At 43.6% G+C, this 27,976-nt stretch overlaps 1 protein-coding gene across 2 annotated transcripts in view; it reads right to left on the bottom strand.

Moving 5' to 3' along the window:
- Positions 1-691: 691 nt before the first annotated feature.
- The window catches only part of cables1 (Cdk5 and Abl enzyme substrate 1), a 40,088-nt gene continuing 12,803 nt past the window's right edge, over positions 692-27,976 (bottom strand). Inside the window, exons 2-10 of one of the 2 annotated variants that reach the window (XM_083782441.1) lie at positions 23,704-23,775; positions 23,100-23,192; positions 20,924-21,001; positions 14,244-14,343; positions 12,212-12,377; positions 11,537-11,640; positions 6,700-6,806; positions 4,142-4,349; positions 692-2,871 (exon numbers count right to left, since the gene is read on the bottom strand). In XM_083782441.1, the coding sequence (XP_083638567.1) occupies positions 2,731-2,871; positions 4,142-4,349; positions 6,700-6,806; positions 11,537-11,640; positions 12,212-12,377; positions 14,244-14,343; positions 20,924-21,001; positions 23,100-23,192; positions 23,704-23,775 (1,069 nt within the window). In that variant the 3' untranslated portion in view covers positions 692-2,730. The remainder of the gene's footprint in view (positions 2,872-4,141; positions 4,350-6,699; positions 6,807-11,536; positions 11,641-12,211; positions 12,378-14,243; positions 14,344-20,923; positions 21,002-23,099; positions 23,193-23,703; positions 23,776-27,976) is intronic. The other variant, XM_083782442.1, reaches the window with a different exon arrangement.

The raw sequence follows: 27,976 nt of genomic DNA, 5'->3' as shown, positions 1-27,976 counted from the left end.
AATCCCGAGATTCCTTGCGAAGGCCCGCGGAAGCATGAGCGTGCGTCACAGAGCGCATGTTCGGGTCTCACAAGTCCCGGAAAAGATGCGCTGTGATTGGCCAGTAGACACTTGAGTGGCAGCGGGACGTAGTGTGCCGTCCGCTCTTCCGGCGTGCCAGTGTAAATTATTCCGCCCTCCCGTCGACACGCATGGCTCCAACGAACTGCAGCAGCCAATGAGGCATCTATTGTTTTAATATCTATGGGGGAGGCTGCATGGAGGTTTCACTTTGTAGTCCAGGAAGGAAGTGAAAACACATTATATTTTAAAAAGAAACACATATTACACACATAAAAACCCCCAGGAAAGAGTTTCTTGTGTCCTAAACATCATTAAAATAAGTTGCAAAAGGTGTGAAGTGGCCCTTAAAGTCACATCGGATTGTGTTTGTTGAACAGAACTGCGGTGTTGTTTTTATGAAAGACAGAGAAAGGAATGAGACCACAATCGACTTTCCACTAGTAAATTCAAGCACTGAATTTACTTAATTCTGTCCAACACAATAAGTATCAACTGTAAAGAAGGACAAATTAATCAAAATAAAGTTTGGTAAAGAAACTTTGATTCATCCATTGACTATACTTTGACATGATCAAAAACCTATTTTCTCCACATTTCTGAATCTTGTTTTTATTGAACAAGCAAAGCAGCTTATTTACATAGACATGAAATCAGTTTGAACAGTTTTGAAGCTTTCACAAAGCTTTCTAATGTGTCATACAGCAAACTCTTTGGGCTTACGAACAGAACGTAGCTCAGCCGAACCTCACCTCAAGTCACAACTGTCCATTTCCTCTTATTAAGACTTGTTTTTCTTTCCGTCTTTCTTTTTTTTTTTTTTTTTACAATCAATACATCTGTGCAGCATTGAATACAATTTCATACGAAGGCCTATGTTCCTGATTTGTGGCCTCTCAATACTAGATGATTCTCGTATTATACTAAATTATTCAGTCCAATAACATCTGCTTTCAATCAAGGTTATACAAAGAATTCAAGTCAAAATACATGCCAGACATTAGGCATAAATGTAGTGGAAAATTACTGTAATTGGTCACACTGGTGTATTAATATTGAATTCAAATATGAATGAATGAAATTCAAGTTGTATTTCTAAATACCCAAATACTGATCATTAGTGAATGAATGGCATTTTACTCTTGTGATCAGCTCTTCGGAACGACCCTCCCCACCCTAGAGTATAGCACTGTAAACGTGCTAGCAATACACTCTAACATAGAGCAAAGGAAAAGACACACCGTCTCCATATGTCCGGAGTAAGCATTCAACAGGTAGAAAACAAGGAATACTTAAAGGACCACTTCACCACTTTTCAACCTATCTTCATATAATAGGTCCTCACTAATAATCATGAAAGAAATGGTGAATTTTTTTTCTACTCAGTCTGTGTCTCATAGGAGGGCTGTGGGCAGTTCAGAAACTGTCTTCCAGTGTCATCATCGATGGGGAATACAAGCTAAGAAAAACTGCAGGCTTTCTAGTCCGGAAAAGTTGCAATGCGAAAATGGAAGCCATCGTTCTCACGATAATGAAAATCTAAACATTTTTGTAAAAAAATCATGTTTAAAAAAAGAATCTGTCTAATGATGGAAGACGGTTACTAAACTGCCCACAGCCATCCTATGAGACACAGACTAGAAAGAAATCGTGCCATTTTTTCATGATTATTAGTGAGGACCTATTATATGAAGATAGGTTGAAAAGTGGTGAAGTGGTCCTTTAAGCTGTAATGACTACACTGTAGGAAAGAATGTACTGTGTTTGCATTTGAAAACGAATTCCCATGGAGATGGTGGATTGTTTGCTAGAAAAGAGTGATTTAGCGATGAGAAAAGAAAAATAAATCAACCGAGTTCCAATCAGATCTCTTGTCTGATTTGGTGTTTATGAACACGGCTTCTTTTTCAGGGTTATTTCCCCCCCAAAAAAACACATTACTTGTTTCAAAATGGCTGCCACAAAAAGTGCACTTTCAGTGAAGAGGAACTGGAGAATGACTTGCAGGAGGAAGAACTGGGAGGAATCGAGAAATAACAGTCCAGTCGAAAAGCAGCCGCTTTGCGGCTTCGATCAATTTGTTTTCAAAGTCAGAAGGCAACCAACCATGCCAAAGTTCACGATAAGGAAAAAGGATTGTAATGAAAAAGGTGATGAAAAAAATCGTACAATCGTCGATTGCTTCCCTTACAAAAAGTCCATTGTATTCAAACACAAATCTTTTGTACAACCCTCTTAACCACAAAGATAAGAAGAGGCCTCAGAGATATAAAAGTTAAGTGAGATAGGAGATGCGAAAATATCACAAACTGGGAAAAAAAACAATCAACTTATGCGCGGACGGGGCTGAAACCCTTTCGTTCACACACGTCCATCAGAATACGCGGCGATGAAGAAATGTAGAAAAGTCGGAAAAACTCGAAAAATACGGTTTTGAAATGTGCGTCACTTTGGCCAATATGGATTCTCTGAGAGGAGGAGGAGGGAGCATGTTGTTTGGCTGTGATGATGATGAGCAGGTACAGCTGTGAGACAACAACATGGGGCTACCTTGACCTTGTGGAAGAGAGACGGATGGAAGGAGGGGTTGGTGGTGGTGGTGGAGACCCGGAGATCAGGAGGAGAAACCTGGAAGCGGGTTTATTTCTTCCCCCTGACGGGTCACCAATGCTAGGAGGTCTGCAGCAGACGTCTGTAGTGGGGCATGACCTCGTGCTCCGGCAGGTGCAGGTTGAACTCCAGCGCCACCAGAACGGGGAACTCGAAGGCGATCAGCTCTCTGCGGTTCACCCTGAAGCGCTCCTCCAGTTTCTGCAACGGAAGAAGAAGAAGACGCCCCGGTAAAAGTCTATTCTCAGTTTCAGGTCCCCATGCAGCTTCTCTCTAAAATGCACTTTGTGCCATTTTAACGAAGCAATGTATTGGACAGAGTAAACCTCTTCTACTGTGGCATTTCCGGGTTTGCGCCTGCCGCCGATCCACTTGGATTAATTTTTATTTCATGACAGAAATAGTGCATTTTAGAGAGAAGCTGGGGAACTGAGACACTTCCCAGCTTTGAGAATAGACTTTTTACCAAGGTCTAGCAGGCTTTGTTTTCGGTGAGTAGCTACGTCGTTTTGTTTATTTTCGGGGAATTGTAAACCCTCACACGGCAGTGGGAAAATCAGGGCGTTCAGGGCGTTTTGTCAGGCACAAAAAAGAATACACCAAATCATTGATTAGAATTAACCCATTCTGAGTTTCTGACCTGAGATCAGATTCTAAAAATGTCTTCAAAATCCTGACAGTTTTCTGAAAAAGCTATGTTTCTACGTCAGCGGTTCTTTGATTTTTCAAAAATAGCAGACCTACAAGCTCATAGCGCGCCACCGAGTGGCTAAAGCCCAGTAGCTAAAGCATAACGTAACGTAACGGGGGGTTCCCGCCCAAAATGGGTTAAGCGACCAGCAGCCATTTTTTGTTTTGTTTTCTAGATTCTTTATGACCTTTCATTAATTAATGTTAACTAATTGCTATGTGTATATACTGTAGGTTGACATTTATATCTTTTTAATGCATTGACAAGGGAGTTGGACTCAAAATTGTCATGCACCTGGATAGCAATAAAGGAAATTCATTGAATTGAAGATTAACAGATTGTATTTACCGATTAACCCATTTAGGCCTGACGTTGAAATAAATAAATAAAAGTCTTCTAAATCCTGACAGTTTTCTGAAAAACCTTGTTTCTGTATCAGCATTCAGTGGTGCTCAATATTTCATGTCAAGGACCCCAAAAACTATATGTAATTGGCCTCTGCCCCCATCTGAAAATATGTTGTTCCAGGGACCTCCCCGGAAGCAATGATTTGAGTTAAAATGTTCACTCTGTAATAATATATACCGGTATTCAAAGATTTGAGGCACACTTTCACAATTTTTCAAAAATAGCAGAACCTACAAGCTATGAGCTTGTAGATCTACTATATTTCAATAGCTAAAGTATAACATAATGCTTTAAAACACCAAAAGGGGTTCCCACACCCAAAATGGGTCAATGTTTTCATATTTTCAACGTTACGCTATTGAAGAACCTTACGTCTATCAGATGCTTGACGTCGTGTTTCTTGAGGTCTCCGCCGATCTTGGCCGCCAGCAGGACACAGGCCCCGGCGCAGAGCTTGCGGTTCTGCTTGTTGAGCTTGCCCTGGAGCACCAGCTTCTCAAAGTAGACAAAGGCCATGGCCACGGTAGGCTCTTCATAGCCACACTCAAACTGTGCAAGCTTCCTAATCTCCCTCTTCAAGCTGTGGCCCAAGAGAGACACAAATGAAAGAAATGAATTAAGAGTAGACAAAACAAAAAAAGTGTCACACACACACACAGCCGCCAATGGCTTCTGACATACATATAGTGGCGAGGCTTCCCTCACTTTGAGATGTAATCGTGGGCTCCACAATCCCTCTGCCAGCCTGGGGAGAGCAACGGACTGACCTCATGCTTCCTTCAATGCATGAGGAGTCCAGTCCGTTTCTTTTTACCTGACAGGGGGGGGGTTTCCCTGGTTGGACATAGCGCGTGGAAGGAACACGTTATTCCAACCAGTTCCTTTCCCCTCCCATCAGGCCCCCCTGGCTGGCCAGGGGGAGGCAATTTAGAGACCAGGATTACTGCATGTTTTTGTGAGGGTACCTACCCTATTGGGGACACGGGGAGAACATGCAAACTCCACACAGAGAGGCCAACCACGCCTCGGGTATGGGCACTGATGATGCGGAGGAGAGAGCACGCCCCCAGCACCCACAGTGAAAAATACAAAATACAATACACAACGCGTTGTGAGCTTGTAGATCGGCTATTTTGTGTAAAATCTGCCAAATACGGCAAAAGACATTTCAGTCAACTAAATCAACTGTAGATTTAGTCGACTAAAATCTTATGACATTTAGTCGACTGAAACTACACTAACACTAAAACATTTCAGATGACTAAAATGTGACTAAAACTAAATGAAGTTTTATTCCAGAGACTATGACTGAACTAAAATGTCAACTTGCTGCCAAAAACAACGGTGGCGAGGCTTCCCTCCCCATTATGTATGTCAGAAGCCGTCGGTCAGTTGAGTTCACCGCTCTGCAACAGGGAGGGAGTACTGTGACATAAGGGTTCACCGCTCTGCAACAGGGAGGGAGTACTGTGACATAAGGGTTCACCGCTCTGCAACAGGGAGTACTGTGACATAAGGGTTCACCGCTCTGCAACAGGGAGTACTGTGACATAAGGGTTCACCGCTCTGCAACAGGGAGTACTGTGACATAAGGGTTCACCGCTCTGCAACAGGGAGGGAGTACTGTGACATAAGGGTTCACCGCTCTGCAACAGGGAGTACTGTGACATAAGGGTTCACCGCTCTGCAACAGGGAGGGAGTACTGTGACATAAGGGTTCACCGCTCTGCAACAGGGAGTACTGTGACATAAGGGTTCACCGCTCTGCAACAGGGAGTACTGTGACATAAGGGTTCACCGCTCTGCAACAGGGAGTACTGTGACATAAGGGTTCACCCCTCTGCAACAGGGAGTACTGTGACATAAGGGTTCACCGCTCTGCAACAGGGAGTACTGTGACATAAGGGTTCACCGCTCTGCAACAGGGAGTACTGTGACATAAGGGTTCACCGCTCTGCAACAGGGAGTACTGTGACGTAAGGGTTCACCGCTCTGCAACAGGGAGTACTGTGACATAAGGGTTCACCCCTCTGCAACAGGGAGTACTGTGACGTAAGGGTTCACCGCTCTGCAACAGGGAGGGAGTACTGTGACATAAGGGTTCACCGCTCTGCAACAGGGAGTACTGTGACATAAGGGTTCACCGCTCTGCAACAGGGAGTACTGTGACATAAGGGTTCACCGCTCTGCAACAGGGAGGGAGTACTGTGACATAAGGGTTCACCGCTCTGCAACAGGGAGTACTGTGACATAAGGGTTCACCGCTCTGCAACAGGGAGGGAGTACTGTGACATAAGGGTTCACCGCTCTGCAACAGGGAGTACTGTGACATAAGGGTTCACCGCTCTGCAACAGGGAGTACTGTGACATAAGGGTTCACCGCTCTGCAACAGGGAGTACTGTGACATAAGGGTTCACCGCTCTGCAACAGGGAGGGAGTGTGACATAAGAGCAAAGTGGCTGCCGTGGGCCTATGGATCGATACGACATGCATGGATTCAGGTCACCTGAGGTATAGAGCCTCGCAGTCCCCACCCCTGTCATGGCGACGAGAGGCCCGGAAAATAATTTCCCATGCATTTTGCCCATAGACGTTATTTATTTAAAGACCTTTAACCCGTTTAGACCTGACATCGAAATCTTTAAAAATATATACCCATAAGAAATGTTTCTATATCGGTGGTGCTCAATATTTCATGTCAAGGACTCCAAAAATGATGATGTATCTGGCCACCGAGCCCACATCTGAAAATATGTTGTTCCAGTGACCCTGACCTAGGCTTTGTCTGAGGCTGACCTTACAGGTCTTAAAAATAATAATACTTTTTGAAACGTCTAAGGGAGAAAATGCATGGGGAAATTATTTTCCGTGTGCCTCGTCTTTTTGAAAGGGGGACGCTCTAATGGTACAAACTTGGTGACAATCATACCTCCTGATTTTGCTGAGTGTCAACCTGATGTGAGGGAACTTCTCCTTAAAGGTCTCGTTCATGTCCTTCTTGAGGTCAGAGGGTTTGACGTACTCGATGACTGTGGTCTAGAAAAGGGAAAACGAGACAAAAGGTGTCAGAGAGACACCCTGGGAGCCGCGCTAAAGGTGACTGGATCCCACACACACAACAGGTGTCGGGTTCCTGAAAGCTGAGGCAGGACCAACGCCACACAGGATTGATTGATTGATTGATTGCATTGCATTGAGTGGCTCATATAAACACTGCTCGTGGTGAGTATATCGGCTCGCAAGCACACACACAAAATGTACCCGGGGGAACTCTAAAAGAAACGCTTTGGCTGGCCTTTGTTCTTTTAACCCCGTTCAGACCTGAGAACTGATTCTATACGAATGACTTCTAAATCATTTTAGTCACAGTTTTCGGGAAAAACCTCCATGTTTTCTATTGTCAGTGGTTCTCAAACTGGCCGCTGACCCCCAATCTCAAAATATGTTGTTCCAGGGACCCCCACCAGAAGCAAAGATTTGAGTTAGAAGCGTTCACTGGGAAAGAATATACATATTTTGATTTTTATTTCTAGTTTTTAACCTTTTAAATAGTTTTCTAATAAATATGTCTGTACTTCTTTCTGTAAAGCGACTTTGGGTACCCAGAAAAGCGCTATATAAATCGTATATATTATTATTATTCACAATTCACGATTTTTCACAAGTGAGCTTGTAGTGTAGATCTGCTCTGATCTTTTTATATCTAAATATCTGTCAAATGTAGCAGAAAGGGCCCAGGCCGTAGCGTAACGGTCTGGGCACCGGACTGGTAATCCAGTCGCAGTGTGCCGCGGGTTCGACTCCCGGACCCGACACGGCCTTTACTGCATGTCATCCCCCCATCTCTCTCCCGTTTCCTGTCAGCCTACTGTCTGTCCCTTCAAAAATCAATAAAAGGCGTAAGCCGCAAAAAAAAAGAAAAAAAAAAAAAAAAAAAAAAATGTAGCAGAAATAATGCTGAGTCATTGTGAAATTAATTAAGCAATATTACACGAGAGGGTGTTCTTTATCATCATTAATGAACGCCTGCGGTTCCGAAAGGTATCGGAGAAGTGCATTTATGACGATAAAGAACACCCTTTAGTGTAATATTGCAATTATACAAGTTAGCCTTAAAACTAAGATAACCGCAGAAAAATGATAATTTTTCGATAACAGATGTAGCCACTATGGCCACACATGTCCCAATAAACTAGCTAGCCTAGCCACCGAGTCTGCTGCGCTCTGAGAGAAAAGCACAGCTGAATTCTTTGTTTTGATTAGCCGTGCTATTATCGCGGTTTAAGCACGGCTAGAAAGCCGTTTCAACCAATCAGATTGCTTCCTCGAAACGACCGGTTGTATAATACACTGTATGGCCTTGGGAAACAGGAAAACTAAAACACTAATGACACACCACACCAAAACAGGTCTTTACCCAAAGTATGTTATTCCCAAACATCTACATACAGACTAAAGGCACAAAAGGAAAAAAATAAAAATAAAAACTTGTCTACACTTTTCTACACTACAATCACTTAAAACAAGTGAAGCTAACATTTCCCTCTGATTCATATGGAAACGTCCCTAACTGTAAGACAAGCTAAAAAAAAAAAGGTGTTATCTCCTGCTTGTACAGCCTGAAAATCCAGCCCGGGAAAAGTCATGGCTTCTAAGCACCGTGGGGTCACAGAGCGAAATGTTCAGAAGTCACTGGTTCAAATCCTATAGTAAACACAATAGCTATTGTTGTGAGAGGGCTGGGGTTTCGCAATTGGAGGAAAGAGAAGAGAAAACATTGTCTGGCCTTGGACTGAACATTTCAACCCTCACTGTGTATTCTGCCATTCCACGGTTAACAAAAACAGAAGCCCAGTAAAGAATGAGAGCAGCCAGAGACTGGTATTTTTCCCCCCTGTGCGAACACAATAAAGCATCCGTTCCTTTCCGGAACATGAGAGAGGACGTACAGCGGCAGTGGCGTGCACAGACATTTAGAGGGGCAGGTGCTCAAGTGAAAAAAGGGCACCTTGTGCAGCGCATTTTGGGGCGAGAACCCATTTTGGTGCTTTAGCTATTGAAGATCACACCTGTGTGAACCGAGTGGTGCAATTCCTCTCTCTCTCTCTCTCTCTCTCTCTCCCCCTCTCTCTCTCTCCCCCTCTCTCTCTCAGCACTACCCCTCTCTCTGTTTCTGGCACCCCCTACTGGTATTAATAAATGCATGCACGCAGCATTACCCTGTGTTCCAATATCAGGCATGCGCACACCACTCATGCTCTTGACTGATACATGATACACACGGACATTCCTGGTTGTAGGAGTGGTTGCACCACTCAAAAATAGCAGATCTACAAGCTCATAGCGCGCCACTCATGTATGCATCATGTATCCGTCATGAGCACGAGTGGTGTGCGCATGCGTGAAACCAGCAATGGCCAGCAATATCCGCGCGTGTGTGTACAATGCGCGTGCCTGCACAATGCATGCCTCACATCTTGTGCTAAATAAATAGCGTCAATGCTAGCGAGCTAAAATATAGCCATCCTTGCTCTAGAAAGCACCAATGTTTCCATCTAGACCACCGGATAATCAGCAAAGACCTCCGAACATCGCGCTAATTGACCAAACCATGGAGAGCTCCGTATATTAGGAGTTATTGAAGCTTTTAGTCTGCCTGTATAATGGGAGGTGGACGGCAGCTCGCATGCGCGATCCGGTCTAGGTACGCTAAAGAAAGAAAGGCCGACCCCCGTGGACGGCAGCTCGCATGCGCGATCCGGTCTAGGTACGCTAAAGAAGGAAAGGCCGACCCCCGTGGACGGCAGCTTGCATGCGCGATCCGGTCTAGGTATGCTAAAGAAGGAAAGGCCGACCCAAAATAATAATGAAAAAATAGTTCTCAGCGATGCGGATTGATATCCATAATAAAGCTAATCTGAGAGAGAGAGAGAGAGAGAGAGAGAGAGAGAGAGAGAGAGGAGGGGGGGAGAGAGGGGAGTTGCACCACTCGGTTCACACAGGTGTGATTTTTTTTTATCGAAGAACCACTGACATAGAAACATAGCTTTAGATTGTGGGGGCCTAAATAATATAGTAGAAGCGTTTTTTATCAAGATTAGATCAATGTCACACATTACAAATTAAGAAAAAAATTAACAATTTTTTTAAAGGTATATTCAGTGATTTCACTCAAAAAACCTTAGGTTTCGTTTTTGGCTGTGGGACCCAGCCTTTCGTCCAATCAGGATAGAGAGTCAAAAACGAAACCTAAGGTTTTTTGACCCCCAGGGGTTAACTGGGGACAGGGAGGAACTCCTTATATGGCCAGCACACTCTATAGTAGGGAGGATTATCACAACAAAACAAAAAAATAAGTGATATTTGAATTAAGTGAAATCACTGAATATACCTTTAAGAGCACATTGCCAAAAGGGCAGGGGGTGCTCTAGCACCCCCTAGTGTCTATCTGTGCATGCCACTGTACAGCGGCCACAGTAGAACATGAGAGAGGAACGTACAGCGGCCACAGTAGAACATGAGAGAGGACGTACAGCGGCCACAGTAGAACCCATTCTGACCTGAGATCAGATTCATACGAGGTTTCCACTGGACACACACTGGTCTGATGAACCCATTCTGACCTGAGATCAGATTCTAAAAATGTCAGTCGCTCTTTGATTTTTCAAAAATAGCAGACCTACAAGCTCGTAGCGCGCCACTCGGTGGCGCGCTATAAGCTTGTAGATCTGCTATTTTTCAATAGCTAAAGCATAACATAATGCTTACACCAAAAGGGGTTCCTGCGCAGAATGGATTAACAACCCATTTAGACCTGAGGCCTGAGGCAGATAAAACATTAAAAAAAAAAGGCTTCTAAATCAAAGACAGTTCTCTGGAAAAAAAACAACGTTTCTATATCAGTGGTTCTCAAACTATGGACCCCAAAAATGATATGAAATTGGCCGCCGACCCCCCATCTAAAAATATGTTGTTCCAGGGACCCCCCCCCCCCCCAGAAGAAAAGATTCAAGTTAAAAACGTTTGCTGTGAAAGAATATATACAAAATAGCAGATCTACAAGATCAGAGCGAGGCATGCGCCATGAGCTTGTAGATCTGCTACTTTTCAATAGCTAAAGTATTACATAATGCTTAAAACATCAAAATGGGTGCCCGTCCGGAATGGATTAAATAGCTACTGACCACTGGCTTGGTGATATGGTGAATATATTTAACCAGACCAGAGAAAAGAAATAGGCTTTGGACAAATTATCTTGTTGATTAGAGAGCGATAGAATAATGACATATACATGTACACATGTGGCTTTATAATAATACATAATTAAAATAATAATTTCACCCAGAAGCGTTAACTCTTTAAAGGAGTTTCCACGCACACACATTGTTCTTGTCTATAACTGTTCTATTGCCGCAGACAAAAATGATAAAATAAATAAACAGAAAAGAAAAACATCTCAGAACTTGATAGGGACGGAATAATGTTATGCTTGTTAAATTCACAGAGGCATGTGAGCTTCTCAACCAAAACAACACATTTTCCATTCTAATCTCAATGGGAAAACATTGATGTCATTGATGTCATTTTGCGTTAGTGTCCCAGAACATAACCGTCCATAACTTGTGTGTGTAAATACTTTTGAATGTGTTGTTGTTTATACAACGCCAACCTCTCCAAGCAAAACTCCTTGTACTGTCTGCGTGTACACATACTTGGCAAAATAAATAATTGGGAGTCTGACAATGATAACGCTCTCTCTCTCTCACCATGTAGGAAGGAAAGATGAGCACTCTCTTGTGCTTCCCACACGGCCACTGGGGGTCATCCAGCAGATTGGGGTCATACTCACGAAAGTCCCCCAGATCATTCCCTGACGAGACCATGAACACAACAACAGAGAAAGACAAATGAGCCAGATGCAACAACAACAAAATTCAGCCTGCAAAACATCATCTTCTCAGAATCTGTACACAGCTCTTAATGTGCACTGTGGCACTGCACAGAAGGAGAACACATTGGAAACAGCAGCTAACTTCATTTGCTTACGGTACTAGCAAACGTACTGCGTGATTGCAAAGTGTCTCCCAACTTCAGTCTGTACAACGTGTTAAGCAAGAAGAAAGCATAGTCCCATGAATCGCAATTATCTGAACATGGTGATTTGGGGGGGGACTAGGGCCTGGCGCAATCATGACAATTTAGTTGACGATTAAATATACAACTAAACTAATAAATGCTACTAACGTACTAATAAGTACTACTTAACGTCCCCCAAATATGCCCAAAATGCCCTGCCGTTAAGATAAATGGCAATTACGATTTCGATTGTGCAAAAAAAGAATTGTCATTAGTTCCCATAATTACAGGTGCAGGCAATTATCTAATGAAATGAAACAATGAAAGTTGATTCACGCGGGGGGGGGGGGGGGGGGGGGGCAAACCTGTGTCTATGCTGCTCTGATTGCTGTTGGCGCGACCCAGGCTGAGGCTGCGGTGGCTGGCGTTCCGTGACTGGGAGAAGGACGAGGTGGAGTCCATGGTGTTCCGTCGCCCCCCGGGACCGGCCAGGACGTTGGTGGGATAGAGGAACTGGGTGTAGGACACCGTCTGCAAGACATACAGTATGTTTGTTAGCCAAAAAAAGTCAGCCCGTTGAGTCCTGAGGCCGATTAAAACCCATTCTGGGCGGGAACCCCTTTTGGTGTTTTCAAACATTATGTTATAATTTAGCTATTGATAAAATAGCAGATCTACAAGCTCATAGCGCACCACCGAGTGACGCGCTACGAGCTTGTAGGTCTGCTATTTTTGAAAGATGGTGAAAATGTGCCTCAAATTTGGAATATATTTTTTCAGAACAAACGTTTTTAACTCTTCTGCTTCTGGGGAGGTCCCTGGAACGCCATATTTTCAGATGGGGGTCGGAGGCCAATTACAGATAATTTTTGGGGTCCTTGACATGAAATATTGAGTGATATAGGCCTAGAAACATGGGTATTTCAGAAAACTGTCAGGATTTAGAAGACATTTTATTCAGGCCTAAATGGGTTAAAAAAAATAACAGAAAAAACGTATTTTCGTTTTCCGTTTCCGTTTTCTGAAAGGTGTTAATATATACAGTATCAGTGGTGCTCAAACTTTTTAATGTCAAGGACCCCTAGAATTTTTGGACGCCCAGAATTAAATGAATGAGTTAAAAATGTTCACTTTAATATAATTATGTATATAAATTCAAAGATTTGCACAAATTTTCATGATTTTTTCTAAAATAGCAGATCTACAAGCTTGCAAGCGCGTTACTTTATGCCGTATATCTGCACATTTTGAATAGCCAACCATTGTGCTATAATAGTATATAAAGTAGTATATATATATATATATATATATATACTGTATATAGCTAAAATCTAAAATGCCACACCTTAATGGGTTAAATCAGTGAATCCAAACATTGGACACTGGACACTCCCCCCCCCCCCCCCCCCCATATACACGTGTCCGACCAGTAGCACTCAACATGAGGTCTGGGGCCCCCCCAGGGGCCCTTGGTGGGTTACCATAAGGGACCCCAAGCTAAACCATTGATAAGTTGGGAGTGACCTTTATGGGTCTGTAAACTCTGGACACATTTGTACACCAACGCTCTCAAGAGGTACTCTTGAGGATTTTGGGGGGCGCGTTGTTGGCCAAGTGGCCATGGCGCTATGGCATTCACTTCTACTCATTTTTACTAGTTGACAAGTTGCCTAGTTTACTAGTCGACTAGTTGTTTAACCCATTTTGATCTGGGATCAGATTCTAAAAATGTCTTAGATACATCCTGACAGTTTTCTGAAAAAGCTATGTTTCTATGTCAGTCGTTCTTCGATTTTTCAAAAATAGCAGACCTACAAGCTCGTAGCGCGCCACTCGGTGGCGATCTGCTATTTTTCAATAGCTAAAGCATAACATAATGCTAACACCAAGAGGGGTTCACACCCAAAATGGTTTAAATACCTATTATGTAAAAAAGGAAATAAATATTTGTGCATTTAAAAACTGTGTACATTGACTACTACTATAACTATAATCTACCTGATCTTGAGGCCTTCAAAATCGGGGATTTTTTCGTCTTCTTAACAACTAGTTAGTACCAACAAGGTTGACTAGTGGATTTACTAGTCGACTAGTTGAATAGTCGACTAGTTGCTTAATGCCCTCCCAGGCGCATGCCACATATAGGCTTTGGCCTGACAGCGCGTTGCGTGTTCATGACGACCGTTGCTGCATGTCTCAACCCCTTCTCTACCCTCCCTCTTTCCTGTCTGTCTTCACTTGATACCATCAACAAAAGGCAGAAAAGCCTCCCCCAAAAAAACAAATCTTAAAAACTAAAACTAAAATAGAAAGCACTGAGGATTTTATAGCTAAAATCTAAAATGCCACACCTTAATGGGTTAAATAAATCAGCACGACGGTAAAAATTAATCTCACCTTTCCGTCAGCGCCCAGCTCCACTCCTTCCAGCCCAATCACCATCTCCTTGGCACCCGAGGGATGGCGCTGGCGTCCTCCTCCTTCCAGTTTGATGTCCCTGTCGGGGGGGCACAAGACCCTTTAACAACTCTCTCTCATGCAGCGATGCACACACTGCAGTGTCATTCATATACAGTACAGTACAGTACAGTACGTTCCCTTCCTCCACCCCACTGTTGATGCCTGCCCCGTCGGTGTCGTTTCTGGCAGCAAATATTGATTTTAGTCTCTTCAATAGCTTTCATTTGGTTTCAGTCACATTTTAGTCACCTGGAATGTTTTAACGTTAGTCTGGTTTTTAGTCGACTGAATATCATACGATTTTAGTCGACTAAATCTGCGGTTGATTTAGTCGAGTGAAATGTGTTTTGTCGGGCCTCGATGCTGTGGTAATGACTGTTTTTACACATGCTGAAAATAGCCGATCTACAAGCTCACAACGCGTCGCAGCGCAGCGTTTAGTCTAGTTTTAATTTGTTGACAAAATTGTCAGTATATTTAGTCTTAGTCATCATAGCTTCATTTAGTTTTCGTCAGTGTTTTTTCACTGACGAAAAATGTTCGTCGTCTACCTTTTTTGGTAGTCGAACATTTTTCGTCTTAAGTTTTAGTCGACGAAATCAACACTGCTGCCTGTCACAGCTATCTGCCGCTTCCCTTATCAACAGATGGTCGTCCCCCCCCCGTCCCCCCCACTATCGATCTGCACTCGTCCACACAGCTGGCACAGCTCCAGTGATTGCCAGTCTCGTTTGTCATGTTTCTGGGCAATTAAATTCAAGTGCGCCCTTGGGAGGTGTGTGGGGGGGGGAGGGGGGGTGGCGACGACGACGACAAGGGGAGAGTTGGGTTTCACTCCAGCAAGCAGGGCAGCAGTCTCTCTTCCAGCTATAGGAGATGCTGCGTCACCACCAGTACTTGAAATGCCACACTGATGTGAGAGCTTTCCAACAGGTCATTATATGGTTTGCTGAGTAAGAGTATATTATGTGGGCGTGCACTGCAGTAGAACTGTGTCAGTAGAGCAAAGCGTTCGTTGCACGCTGCTGAGTCAAGTCAGCGTGGGCCAAATGTGCCCGTGATCCACGTCTGCTGTTGTCAACAAACTCTGCGTCCGTCACATCACTAAGCCAACTAAACATCTAAAAGGGTTTGTCATACTGCTGTACTTACTGTAACTGAATAGCCTCAGTATGAGGCCATTGTGCGATGTGTTCGACATCTTTTTTTTTTAGAACTGTGATAAAACTTAAGTGACCTCCTTGCTGGTTTAGACACAAACATCAAAGGTTGGTTAATCTTTACATTTGTGCAATTTGAATGCCCTGCCATACAGACTGACTGGCTGATATAATAGACTCGATATAATAAAAAATCATGTTATAGGACCATACCGGTGGTATGACAGTTTAGTGCATTGACTATCGCGGTACACTTTACATAACTTCTGGCTGTTTTCCAAGCATACTGTACTGTGGTGTTCTTGAATGTGGACACTTGAGACTTGCTTGAGATAGGTATCCTATATCATTGCATGGTTTATTATTTTTGTCAAAGGTAATTTATTGTTGCATCCCAAATGCATTTTAAAGCATGGATTGATTTATTTTCCCTGGAAAAAAGATTGATACGTGAACGAAAAGGGGGGAGATTGCAGGCTCTGTGATCCAAATTTAAGTTCCCATAACACGGGCCCAGGTTACTTTAAGAAGGAAACCAGCTTGCTGTACAGTAACTCTTCCTACAGATAAGCCAGAGACAGAGACCATTGCATGGTTATTATTTTTTGCATCCCATCCCAATGCATTTTAAAGCATGGGAAAATGATTGATACGTGAACGAAATTCAAAAGTCCACGTTGTATCAACCATACAATGATGTGTAGAGCCCACAATGACTCAGTTATTCAGGTACGCTTGCTAGGGTAAAGGCTAATCATGACAGTTGATTCTACACATCTTATCAAGTGATTCCTGTGAAAACAGTGAGCTAGGGTGCGGCATGGCATGTCACAGATGAGTTTTACAGTATCCAAGAGGACAGTCTCATACCGGGGGTCGGCCTGTCAATGTTTGTGTCCGCGATAGAGGTTAAGAAATAGGACTTTCTTGAAGATGAATATTTGAACTAGCATGTGATATTAATTAATATTGGAAAAACGGCATACAATTTTGGCTAAGAGGAATGGGTCGTTCACAAACAAGCTGTGAGAGACCAGCTGTGGGGTTTTGTCTCTGCTTCTCCTTTGCGCCTGCAGGATTAGCGATAGATTGAATGTGGTTTAGTTGTCCGTCTACAACAGCCAATTAAAAACTAATATTCACTACACCCATACAGCAGTTAATTAGTATGTCAATTTAAGTTGATGTCTAGTGTGCGACTGATCTTTATCACATTAATAAATAAGCATAAACAAAGTACTTCAAAAACAATATTGGTGTAGCTAAGAGATTACTACAGCAGCTACCAAAAAAAACATTTGGGGCAAAATGACTGAAAATCGAGTTTGGCACAAATGCCCGGGGCTTACATGGGGAGTCGCATTCACGATCCAAGGGATCCACGGTCCAGGGGGGGGGAAATGATTTTGACCGTACGACCGTGGCGACCTACGGTTCAAGAGTCATGGGCCAAAACGTGAAGGACACTGTTAAAGGCTCAGGCCAAACCGTGAAATGGTCTATGTTTATGTACAGTAGGCTATACGGTCGAAGGTGTGAATATGCAATGGCGCCAGCATGGACCTTTAAAACCTGCAGAAATAACTACAAATACTGCATCACGGTCGTATGCCAACCACATGCCGTTTACGCCCGTGTCTGTCTATACTCACATGTAGTGAAGACTGACAAAGACAACCCCAAACACATCATTCCTCTGGCCACGGCCCGTTGCCAGGGGAGTCATGAACGCTACCACCAGAGGAATCAAACCAATAAACGGAACAAGCAGCTGCAGAAGTTTACACACCAATAAGTTAACACAAAACTCCTCAACCTCAAGCATGATCCTGGGGATTCGCGATAGTGAATTCCACCTCGTTGTATGAATAAATAAATGTAATCCTCCAATTGGGACATTTTGGGATAAAACTGACAAAACAACGATACGGGAAATCCGTGAAGTGTGTTGGAGCTCTTCTTATTGGTTCCACCCCGGGTCTCATTTCTCATATTCAAAATGACACCTATAGGAATGAAACAAATAAACAAGTGGGCGTTTTGGATGACAGGCCCAGTGTTGTAATGATATTATGCGGGGGTCAAAGTGCTGCAATGGAAACAGTGTTATTAGGGAGACGATCTGTTGACAGACGAGAGGCGAGATCCCCAGACAGCGGACGACTCAGGAGAACAGCCAAGAGGAAGTAAGAAGGAGAAAAACAGAAAACCAAAAAGCGTTCATGGGAGAAGAAGCTTTCTTTGAAGCCAGCAGGAAAATTAAAACAGGGAGCTCAGGCTTATTGCGGTGGAAGAGAAGAGGAAATCATTTAAAAAAAAAAAATTGCTTGCGATGCCAAAGTGCATGCAGAACAGCTGAATTCAAATGTTTCTGTTAGTAGTGTTATAATCTACGTGACCGCAGTGCTCCAAGGTTTGGACTACGGGCTAAGTCAAGCATCGAGGTGATCTCAAAGTTGAGCCCGTTTTTGGTCAACCATGTTAGCCGATACTTGCCAAAAGGAAAATTAGGCCTGCTGTGCTTCAAACACAAGATGACTATGTTTCCTAAAAAGAAAAAAAAGATAGATGGATGACAGATGTGCAATTAGCAGCCGTTAACAGTTCCCATAACTAGTCTAGAGGTAATGCTCTAGAGACCTGATCTAATTAGCAATTGAACCGAACTGCTATTTTGGGGTCAGACAGAGAAACATAAGAGGTAGCAGTGGCTATTAAAAGGACCACAAGTTGTGTCCATTTACAGTAGTTGGGCAAGTGTTGGGCAATTTACTTTTAAAAAGTAATATACTACATACTGAATAACCCATTAATTACTTCCAGCAGTGACAAATTACTTTCTTTAATACTCCCCGGGGGGAAAGGCTATTGTTATGCTACTTGTTCACTCCTTCTGCATGAATTGTAATTGGTCACAACAAGTGGATATGGAAACAATTTTTGCTTGCTGCAGCAGAGAGAAAATTTCCTGTTTACTAAAAACAGCCTTGTTCCTATATGGCTGCCCGTACAGGCCACACTAGGGGAAAGTGAGGTCAAACTTTCCAGCTTTGCTAATTAATGGCAGCTAAGAGTGTGCACGATGGCTGTCATTAAATCAGGACTCATTTTAATTGACATACCTTTCCGTTTACTCACCACTCCCTTGTGGTATTGTACCAACAATTAGCTTTTTTTTGCCGTTATTTGGACCCCTATAATAATGTTTGTAGCGAGGTACTGTATTTAAGAGACACATTATACAGGTCCAAATTTGCTTAAATTAGAATAAATATCACACTTTCATACACACTTCATAACATAATTACATAGTACTACTCTAGCTATAGTCTCTCGAGACAGACTGGCCGCTGTTTTTCTTTTGTTTTGCTAATGCGTTCCCAGATTGCTCTATCCTTCACTTTACCGCCAATCATTTTACAAACCAATTCTCTTGTGGTTTGTTCGATTTCTCGAGGAAGCCTTTGAATGCCATTGATTTTTGTTAAGATTTGAAAATCAATTTTCATAAACTGTACATGCTTAGTTGAGACACGTAGATAATCCAACATGCGAAATGTCATTGTGCAGTTATTGTTTGTCAAAGTTGTGTTATTATAATGTTTTTCGAAGCATTGATCAATTTGAAAAGTATAGCTGAAAATAGTCCATGGAGTAAAGATTGATTTATGAAGACCATGGGCTCTATTCTCATCAATGCTAAACCCCTTTATCCCTAAACTACCTTGCCATTTCTTACCATTTTGAAAAACATTTTTGAATAGTTAAATTAGCCAATCTACATTGACACGTTGTGAGCTTGTAGAAAAATGTTTTAAAAAAGAAAAAAAAGTAGTTTAGGGATAAGGGGTTTAGCATGGATGAAAATAGAGCCCCATGTGTGATGTTTAGCCAACAATTGTCAGGAACATTGTCTATGTACAATGTTTTGCAGGAATCTGTGAATAGACAATGACATGTCTTGGCACCAGTATGTTCCTTTAAAACGGCTGGGAACTTGGTTATCAACAGCTGGAATACAATTTGAAACTGGAATTGGAACCAGTCGACTGTTGTTAATAAAATGACATTTTGCAATCACAACACTGCCCCGAGCCAGCCAAAAAACCCGACCGTCATAATAACACTAATGGTCATTCAAATGTGGACACGCTGTGCAAGACCTAAGCTGTAGAGTCTATCGGCGGAAGGAACTGCTCAAGGAAATTACTTTGACGCTTTACAAATCTGTTTACTTTCTCCGTGAATGAAGCCAGTGTTGTGATTGGTCAGCAACATCTGACAGCCCGACACTTCCACCGTCACACTCTCTGCCTTAGGTTGTTGTGACCAGGCTTTTCTCTTTGCAGATGAGTAAGGCTGGGGCCGAGGCTACTGGATAGGTGTTCATTAACCCTTCACTTTGTACTGTACTGCATGACTTGCTTAGGGAAATTCCAAAAACAAATCGAGCCTGCTACAGTATGCTCTTTCTTCAATAAGCCCCAGCAAGGTGCTTTTATGCCTGTGCATTGTATCGTCCGCTGTTTATCCATTCCCTTTTCTCAGTCGTTCACGGATTTCCTCCAAAAAACACCAGAGCAAGGTCAGAGCAGAGCTATGCAGAGTTCATGCAAGGCCAGGCCCGGGAAGGGAGTTTGACTTTATACACTCTCTGAGGAGGAGGAGGGGAGGTTACATCAACCAAGGCCAGGTCAGAGCCATCTCCATGCAGGCCAGGTGGGAGATTGCAGGCTCTGTGAACCAATTTAAGATTCCCATAACACAGACGCGGGTTGCTTTAAGAAGGAAACAAGTTTACAGTAGCTCTTCCTACAGATAAGCCAGAGACATTTTCTCTTCTTGTGCCAAGACAAATGTACGCTCTACCCAGGCAGGGAATAAACAAAAATGAGGAATAGCCATCGTGTCTGTATATAACCCCCCAAACAGAAACATCAGTCGTCCAGCATGATGGATTGTTTGCAGGCTTAAACCGTTGACAACACATGACAATAGCATATCGGGTAGCAAATTTTGAAGTTAAAGCACAAGGGGCAGACCGGGAAGGATAGCAACAACTTCACAGAACGTGTATCCTAAATGGGAACAGCAAAGCCAGCAGCAGGAGCAATGGACAAAAATGGGTTTGAAAACAAAAACAAACAATAAAAAGAAGCCACCTCAGCCAAAATGGAAAACGGATACAAGCAACAAGCATTAGGCTACAAGCCAAGGTTGCACAAGATACACATTCAATGGAACTTATGAGGCTGCTTCAGCCCATTTGCTGTTTGTTTTTTTGTGTGTCTACTTGAGGATAAAAATGCATGAACCAAAACCAATCCTTCCCAGTGTATTATTATTATCACCAGGTAAAGGAGACGAGACATCCACAGAAAATAAAGGGGAAACAAAGGGAAAGAAGGGAGCGCAGGCTGGAAAAAGATACGGTTTGGCATGCTGTGGTATACATACCCTGCTTGGCTACAATCTCGATAGGGCAGGACAGAAAATACACTATAGAAGGATCTTCTGCCACTGATAAGGACTATCCTATAAAACAAAACATGGCAAATAAGCTAATTATCTAAAAAAAAAACATCTACAGGTAATGGTATAGAAAGTGAGCAGCAAACATTCAGAATTTAAAGAGTCAGGTTGAAACTTGTAGAATGTGTATTCTGGTGTGAGTCAGTGTTCACAATTATAGGATATTATGTAGAAGTTAGAAGTACATTATGTGGTACTTCTAACTAGAAGAAGGCTAGAAGTACATTATGTGGACAGTGGTTTTGACAGTGGCATTTGTTTTGCATCAAAGCATGAACACCTGGGTAAGGATTAAGTCAAATTGTTTCAGCGTCAATAAACCGAGAAATTGTTAAATGGCGTGGCAAATCCCCGTCGCATTTATGCCACGTCAGGATGCAGGAATAAACCGATCCGAAACAAAATGTAATCAAAATTAGTTCAATTTAACAAATGGCACTTAGGCCTACCAAACAGGCATGCTGATTATCAACTGCTTAGAGGTTCAATCTGGGTCAATAGTACTACATTAAAAACACAATTCAACTGCTCCATAACAACCACAACATGAATAACAATCATACTTGTAAGATAAAACAAAAAGACTAGAAAATGTGTCTATCCTCTTACTGTACATCAAAGGGATAGTTTTATCCATCTCCATCCAGAGTGCAATATTACATTATATATTCTTAAAATAATGTAATTATAATGATGGGTAATGTGCTGCATAAATGGCTCACTGAACTATTTATATAAACTAATGTAGGAATGTCAATGATAAAACGTTACGGCACTTGACAGACTACAAGAAGAAGATGGGAGAATTCAATACCAACGTGGTCGGATGTGTTTGCGGTGAGGGACCTCTGAGTGAACCAGTGGGAACGCTGAGAAAGGCCACCATGTTCTCTTCTTCTTCTTGCCATCGTGGCATTTATCCCACATTTGTGTGAAACTAATAAAATAAATCTGTATCCGGATATCTATCGGAGCACACAGGATTCCCCGTGAACATGCGGTCTCTCTTGGTCTACGCTGCAGCGGACACCTAGAACTACCTAGGAAAGGAATCATCCCATTGCAAGGAGACTTGTTATCACCCGTCATCCCATAGCTATGGTTCAGTAGGTCTGGTAGGCTGTTATCAGCCTGTCTATGGGCAGCCCGTTGGGACCAATCTTACTGCATGTGCTGTCCCATTGAAACACGGCATGAAACCCCCATTCCCGCACATCATTGGACTTTTAGTTTTAGTCCTAACGTGTGTTCGAATCAGATCGGAGGTACACTGTCAGAAGCGGATAGAGTTGTTTTCCGATTACTCAGGCCGATACCACCCTCGAGTACTCGGTTATTAATAAGCAAAATAAAGAACATTTTGGCATGACAATGACATTTAATTGGAGAAAAGGGGGTGAAATAAGTGGTTACTCAACGAAAATAAAAAGTACTCTTATCGGTACTCAGTATCGGCAAGTACTAAAACTTAAGTACGGTACTAACGTGTCGCACGGCTATTTTTGCTATATTTGAATTGAAAACCTGAATAATTTTTTACTATTTTTTAATTGGAATCCTGAAAATTAACCGTTTTATTGAATTTCAAATGCATTTAGTTATAGTTATGTTAACTTTATGAACTGTTAACATAACTACATTGAACACAAAAGACAATAACATTTTAATACTAGTCATTAAGTACTAGTCATTTAATACTATTCATGAAATAAATAAAGCGGGTTTAGAATTGTAACAGCTGAAATCAATACTATATCAGTATTCTGATATTAACATGCGCATTAAGTGAAGGTGGGGGCCGTATGTGGCCCCTAGGGCCGCCAGTTGCCCACCCCTGTGGTAGGCCAATAGGGACCTACTGAACGATAGCCATGGGATGACGGGTGATAAAAGCCCCTTTCAATAGGACGACAGCGTGAAGACTGGCTGACACTGCAAGTCAAATCTCCTGAGCAACAAATAGACTAGCGCTTTTGGCATTGGATTTGTCTTGTAATGTGAGAAACAGTCGAACTGCACTTCATTGACTGAGGGCACCCTGCCATTATCCACTGAGTGAGGGCTCTTATTGACCGAGGGATGACGCCGTTTGATTCGATACCTTCCATTGCGCATATCGTGTTGCCTCATGTTCTTTATGAAGTGGATCTTCTTGTAGCTCTTTGGTCGGGGGGAACCCGATAGGGTTCTGCATCTGTTAAGGTGGACCAAACAAACAAACAAAGAAACTAGTTAGTAGGGCATAGTGAACTGCGGACCAGATTCTACAAATGTCTTCTAAATCATTTTACATCGTTTTCTGTAGTGCTCAAACTATTTCATGCCAAGAACACCCAGAATTGTATGTAATTGGCCGCCGACCGACCCCCATCTGAAAATATGTTGTTGCAGGGATCTCCCAGACGCAAAGATTTGAGTCAAAAACGTTTGCTGTGAAAGAATATGTTCAAAGATTTGCGCCACATTTTCACCATTTAAAAAAAAATAGCAGACCTACCATCGCAGCGCGGCACTCGGTGCCGCGCTACGACCTTGTAGATGTGCTATTTTTCAATTGCTAAAGTATAACATAATGCTTAAAACACCTACATGGGGTTCCCGTCCTGAATGGATTAGTGTTTATGATAAAAAGCCATGGTGATGGAAATGGCTCTAGCGCTGACTGCCAAACAACCCTAATGAGATGATCCTGTTGAAAACAGTACCTGCGTAGAGGGGCATTCTCCTCGATGTCCTCCAGGGTCTCCAGTGATGAACGCTGAGAGATTAGCCTTCGTCTGGTGAGAAACACATCGACAAAGCACTTTATTTTCCCACAATGTACAAAAAGGATGATCGGACTTTCTGTTTATCCAGCTGAATATATTATCAATCTGGAAAAAATAATAAGATGATGAGTCCTTTATCTAATAAGGCTATGATGTGGCATGAAGACAATTGCAATGTACTGTAGAAACGACTTTAGCAATTACGCTCGTCAGGTTGCAATTTAGCCTTCATCTGTAAACACTATGCAACTCGGACAGAAAATCTCTAAAACATGAATTTCCTTCTGAACTTAAGATAAGTGCAATATGAAGAGAAAGAACACAACTGCGGTATATATCGTATACCAATTCTTCTTTCTTTCTTTTTTATTTCAAGGAAGGAAGGAATTTCTACCAAACTCTCCAGTCAGCTACTTATTTAGGTCAATAGTCTTCATAATATTTCACATTGTACTTTAGCAAATCATTAAAGGACCACTTCACCACTTTTCAACCTATCTTCATATAATTGGTCCTCACTAATGTTCATGGAAATAATATATAGCAATATCTTTCCAACTCAGTCAGGGCTGTGGGCAGTTCAGAAACCAGTGACATCATCGTTAGGCAGATTTCGTTTTTAACAAGATATATATACACCGGTATATATATTTTTTAAATATATATATTTAGACTTTTATTATCGTGACAACAATGGCTTCCATTATCACATTGCAACTTTTCAGGAATAGAAAGCCTGCCGTTTCCATTAGCTTGGATTCCCCATCGATGATGTCTCTGGTGGACAGGTTTCTGAACTGCCCCACAGCAGTGAGACACAGACTGAGTAGAAAATTAATTGTGGCATTTTATCATGAACATTACGAGTGAGGACCAATTATATGAAGATTGAAAGAAGGTTGAAAAGTGGTGAAGTGGTCCGTTGACCCATTCAGGACGGGAACCCCTTTTGGTGTTTCAAGCATTATGTTATACTTTAGCTGTTGATCTACAAGCTCATAGTGCGGCATTTGAAAAATCATGACAATGTGGCGCAAATCTTTGAATATACTGTATGTTTTTTATCTCAAATCTTTGCTTCTGGGGGGGTCCCTCGAACAACATATTTTCAGATGGGGGTCCGCGGCCAAATACAGATAATTCTGGAGGTCCTTGACATGGAAAGGTTGAGAACCACTGACATAGAAACATAGGTTTTGTCAGGATTTAGAAGACTTTTTTTTTAAAGAATCGTCCTCAGGTCTAACTGGGTAACTAAGTATTCATGCAAGATGGAGGGTTGACATTTAAGATTCAGTGACAAACACTGTGGGCAATGAGTAAACCTTGTGCTCATCAACTGTGTGTAAGGAGGCCACGGGTAAATATTGTACACCAGCGTGTGCAGGTCTTTTATTGCCTGTGTGTTCTATCTCCGACTGTCTCACAGAGTAATGGGTCAGTTATGGTTGCCATCAATTAACATCGCTGCACCCGATGTTATGCAAGATCACGGAGAATTTTCCAGAATCAGACACGGAGGAGAATAACGCCTGTCAATCTACAAGCTCACCACGACACATTGTGAGCAAGCGTGTTGATCATCTATTTTCAGTGTGTGACACACACACACACACACACACACCTCCCTCCGGTGCAAGTAAGACATTACCTTACTGATGCCCTTTATTTCAACTTGCTTTTGCATGATGAATCGGACACATGATTCTATCAGACCACCTCAATATAGTGAGCCACCAGCTTCACAAATAACCCAACATGTATAGCACTATTCCAAACTAAGTTGTAATCACGTGTTCAGATTACCACAATAACAACATAACCGACATACTGCTACTACTAGCCACGCGCCACAAAATAGAACAAACCACAGGTGATGATGAACCATAATTTGTAATTGGCAAATGACAAAACTGTGACGCATTCCGACCGTGGCACTGGCAGTCTCCCTTCCATCGAGGACATCTACAGTACACCAGCAGGTGCATGAGCACTGCGGCTCGCATTATGGAGGACAGTGGACCCCACTCACCCAGCATTATGGAGGACGGTGGACCTCACTCACCCAGCATTATGGAGGACGGTGGACCTCACTCACCCAGCATTATGGAGGACAGTGGACCCCACTCACCCAGCATTATGGAGGACGGTGGACCCCACTCACCCAGCATTATGGAGGACGGTGGACCTCACTCACCCAGCATTATGGAGGACGGTGGACCTCACTCACCCAGCATTATGGAGGACCCCACCCAGCATTATGGAGGACAGTGGACCCCACTCACCCAGCATTATGGAGGACGGTGGACCCCACTCACCCAGCATTATGGAGGACGGTGGACCCCACTCACCCAGCATTATGGAGGACGGTGGACCCCACTCACCCAGCATTATGGAGGACGGTGGACCTCACTCACCCAGCATTATGGAGGACGGTGGACCTCACTCACCCAGCATTATGGAGGACGGTGGACCTCACTCACCCAGCATTATGGAGGACAGTGGACCTCACTCACCCAGCATTATGGAGGACTGTGGACCCCACTCACCCAGCATTATGGAGGACAGTGGACCTCACTCACCCAGCATTATGGAGGACAGTGGACCTCACTCACCCAGCATTATGGAGGACGGTGGACCTCACTCACCCAGCATTATGGAGGACAGTGGACCCCACTCACCCAGCATTATGGAGGACCCCACCCAGCATTATGGAGGACAGTGGACCTCACTCACCCAGCATTATGGAGGACGGTGGACCTCACTCACCCAGCATTATGGAGGACGGTGGACCTCACTCACCCAGCATTATGGAGGACCCCACCCAGCATTATGGAGGACAGTGGACCTCACTCACCCAGCATTATGGAGGACTGTGGACCTCACTCACCCAGCATTATGGAGGACAGTGGACCTCACTCACCCAGCATTATGGAGGACTGTGGACCTCACTCACCCAGCATTATGGAGGACTGTGGACCTCACTCACCCAGCATTATGGAGGACTGTGGACCTCACTCACCCAGCATTATGGAGGACAGTGGACCTCACTCACCCAGCATTATGGAGGACGGTGGACCCCACTCACCCAGCATTATGGAGGACGGTGGACCTCACTCACCCAGCATTATGGAGGACGGTGGACCTCACTCACCCAGCATTATGGAGGACGGTGGACCTCACTCACCCAGCATTATGGAGGACAGTGGACCTCACTCACCCAGCATTATGGAGGACTGTGGACCCCACTCACCCAGCATTATGGAGGACAGTGGACCTCACTCACCCAGCATTATGGAGGACAGTGGACCTCACTCACCCAGCATTATGGAGGACGGTGGACCTCACTCACCCAGCATTATGGAGGACAGTGGACCCCACTCACCCAGCATTATGGAGGACCCCACCCAGCATTATGGAGGACAGTGGACCTCACTCACCCAGCATTATGGAGGACGGTGGACCTCACTCACCCAGCATTATGGAGGACGGTGGACCTCACTCACCCAGCATTATGGAGGACCCCACCCAGCATTATGGAGGACAGTGGACCTCACTCACCCAGCATTATGGAGGACTGTGGACCTCACTCACCCAGCATTATGGAGGACAGTGGACCTCACTCACCCAGCATTATGGAGGACTGTGGACCTCACTCACCCAGCATTATGGAGGACTGTGGACCTCACTCACCCAGCATTATGGAGGACTGTGGACCTCACTCACCCAGCATTATGGAGGACTGTGGACCCCACTCACCCAGCATTATGGAGGACTGTGGACCTCACTCACCCAGCATTATGGAGGACTGTGGACCTCACTCACCCAGCATTATGGAGGACAGTGGACCTCACTCACCCAGCATTATGGAGGACAGTGGACCTCACTCACCCAGCATTATGGAGGACAGTGGACCTCACTCACCCAGCATTATGGAGGACGGTGGACCCCACTCACCCAGCATTATGGAGGACCCCACCCAGCATTATGGAGGACAGTGGACCTCACTCACCCAGCATTATGGAGGACTGTGGACCTCACTCACCCAGCATTATGGAGGACGGTGGACCTCACTCACCCAGCATTATGGAGGACGGTGGACCTCACTCACCCAGCATTATGGAGGACGGTGGACCTCACTCACCCAGCATTATGGAGGACGGTGGACCTCACTCACCCAGCATTATGGAGGACGGTGGACCTCACTCAC

Source organism: Protomyctophum parallelum (genome assembly GCF_964188405.1).
Source record: "Protomyctophum parallelum genome assembly, chromosome: 14".
NCBI classification, from domain to species: Eukaryota; Metazoa; Chordata; class Actinopteri; order Myctophiformes; family Myctophidae; genus Protomyctophum; species Protomyctophum parallelum.
The sequence above is the reverse complement of the archived record's forward strand: the minus strand, read 5'-3'. Positions and strand labels throughout refer to the sequence as shown.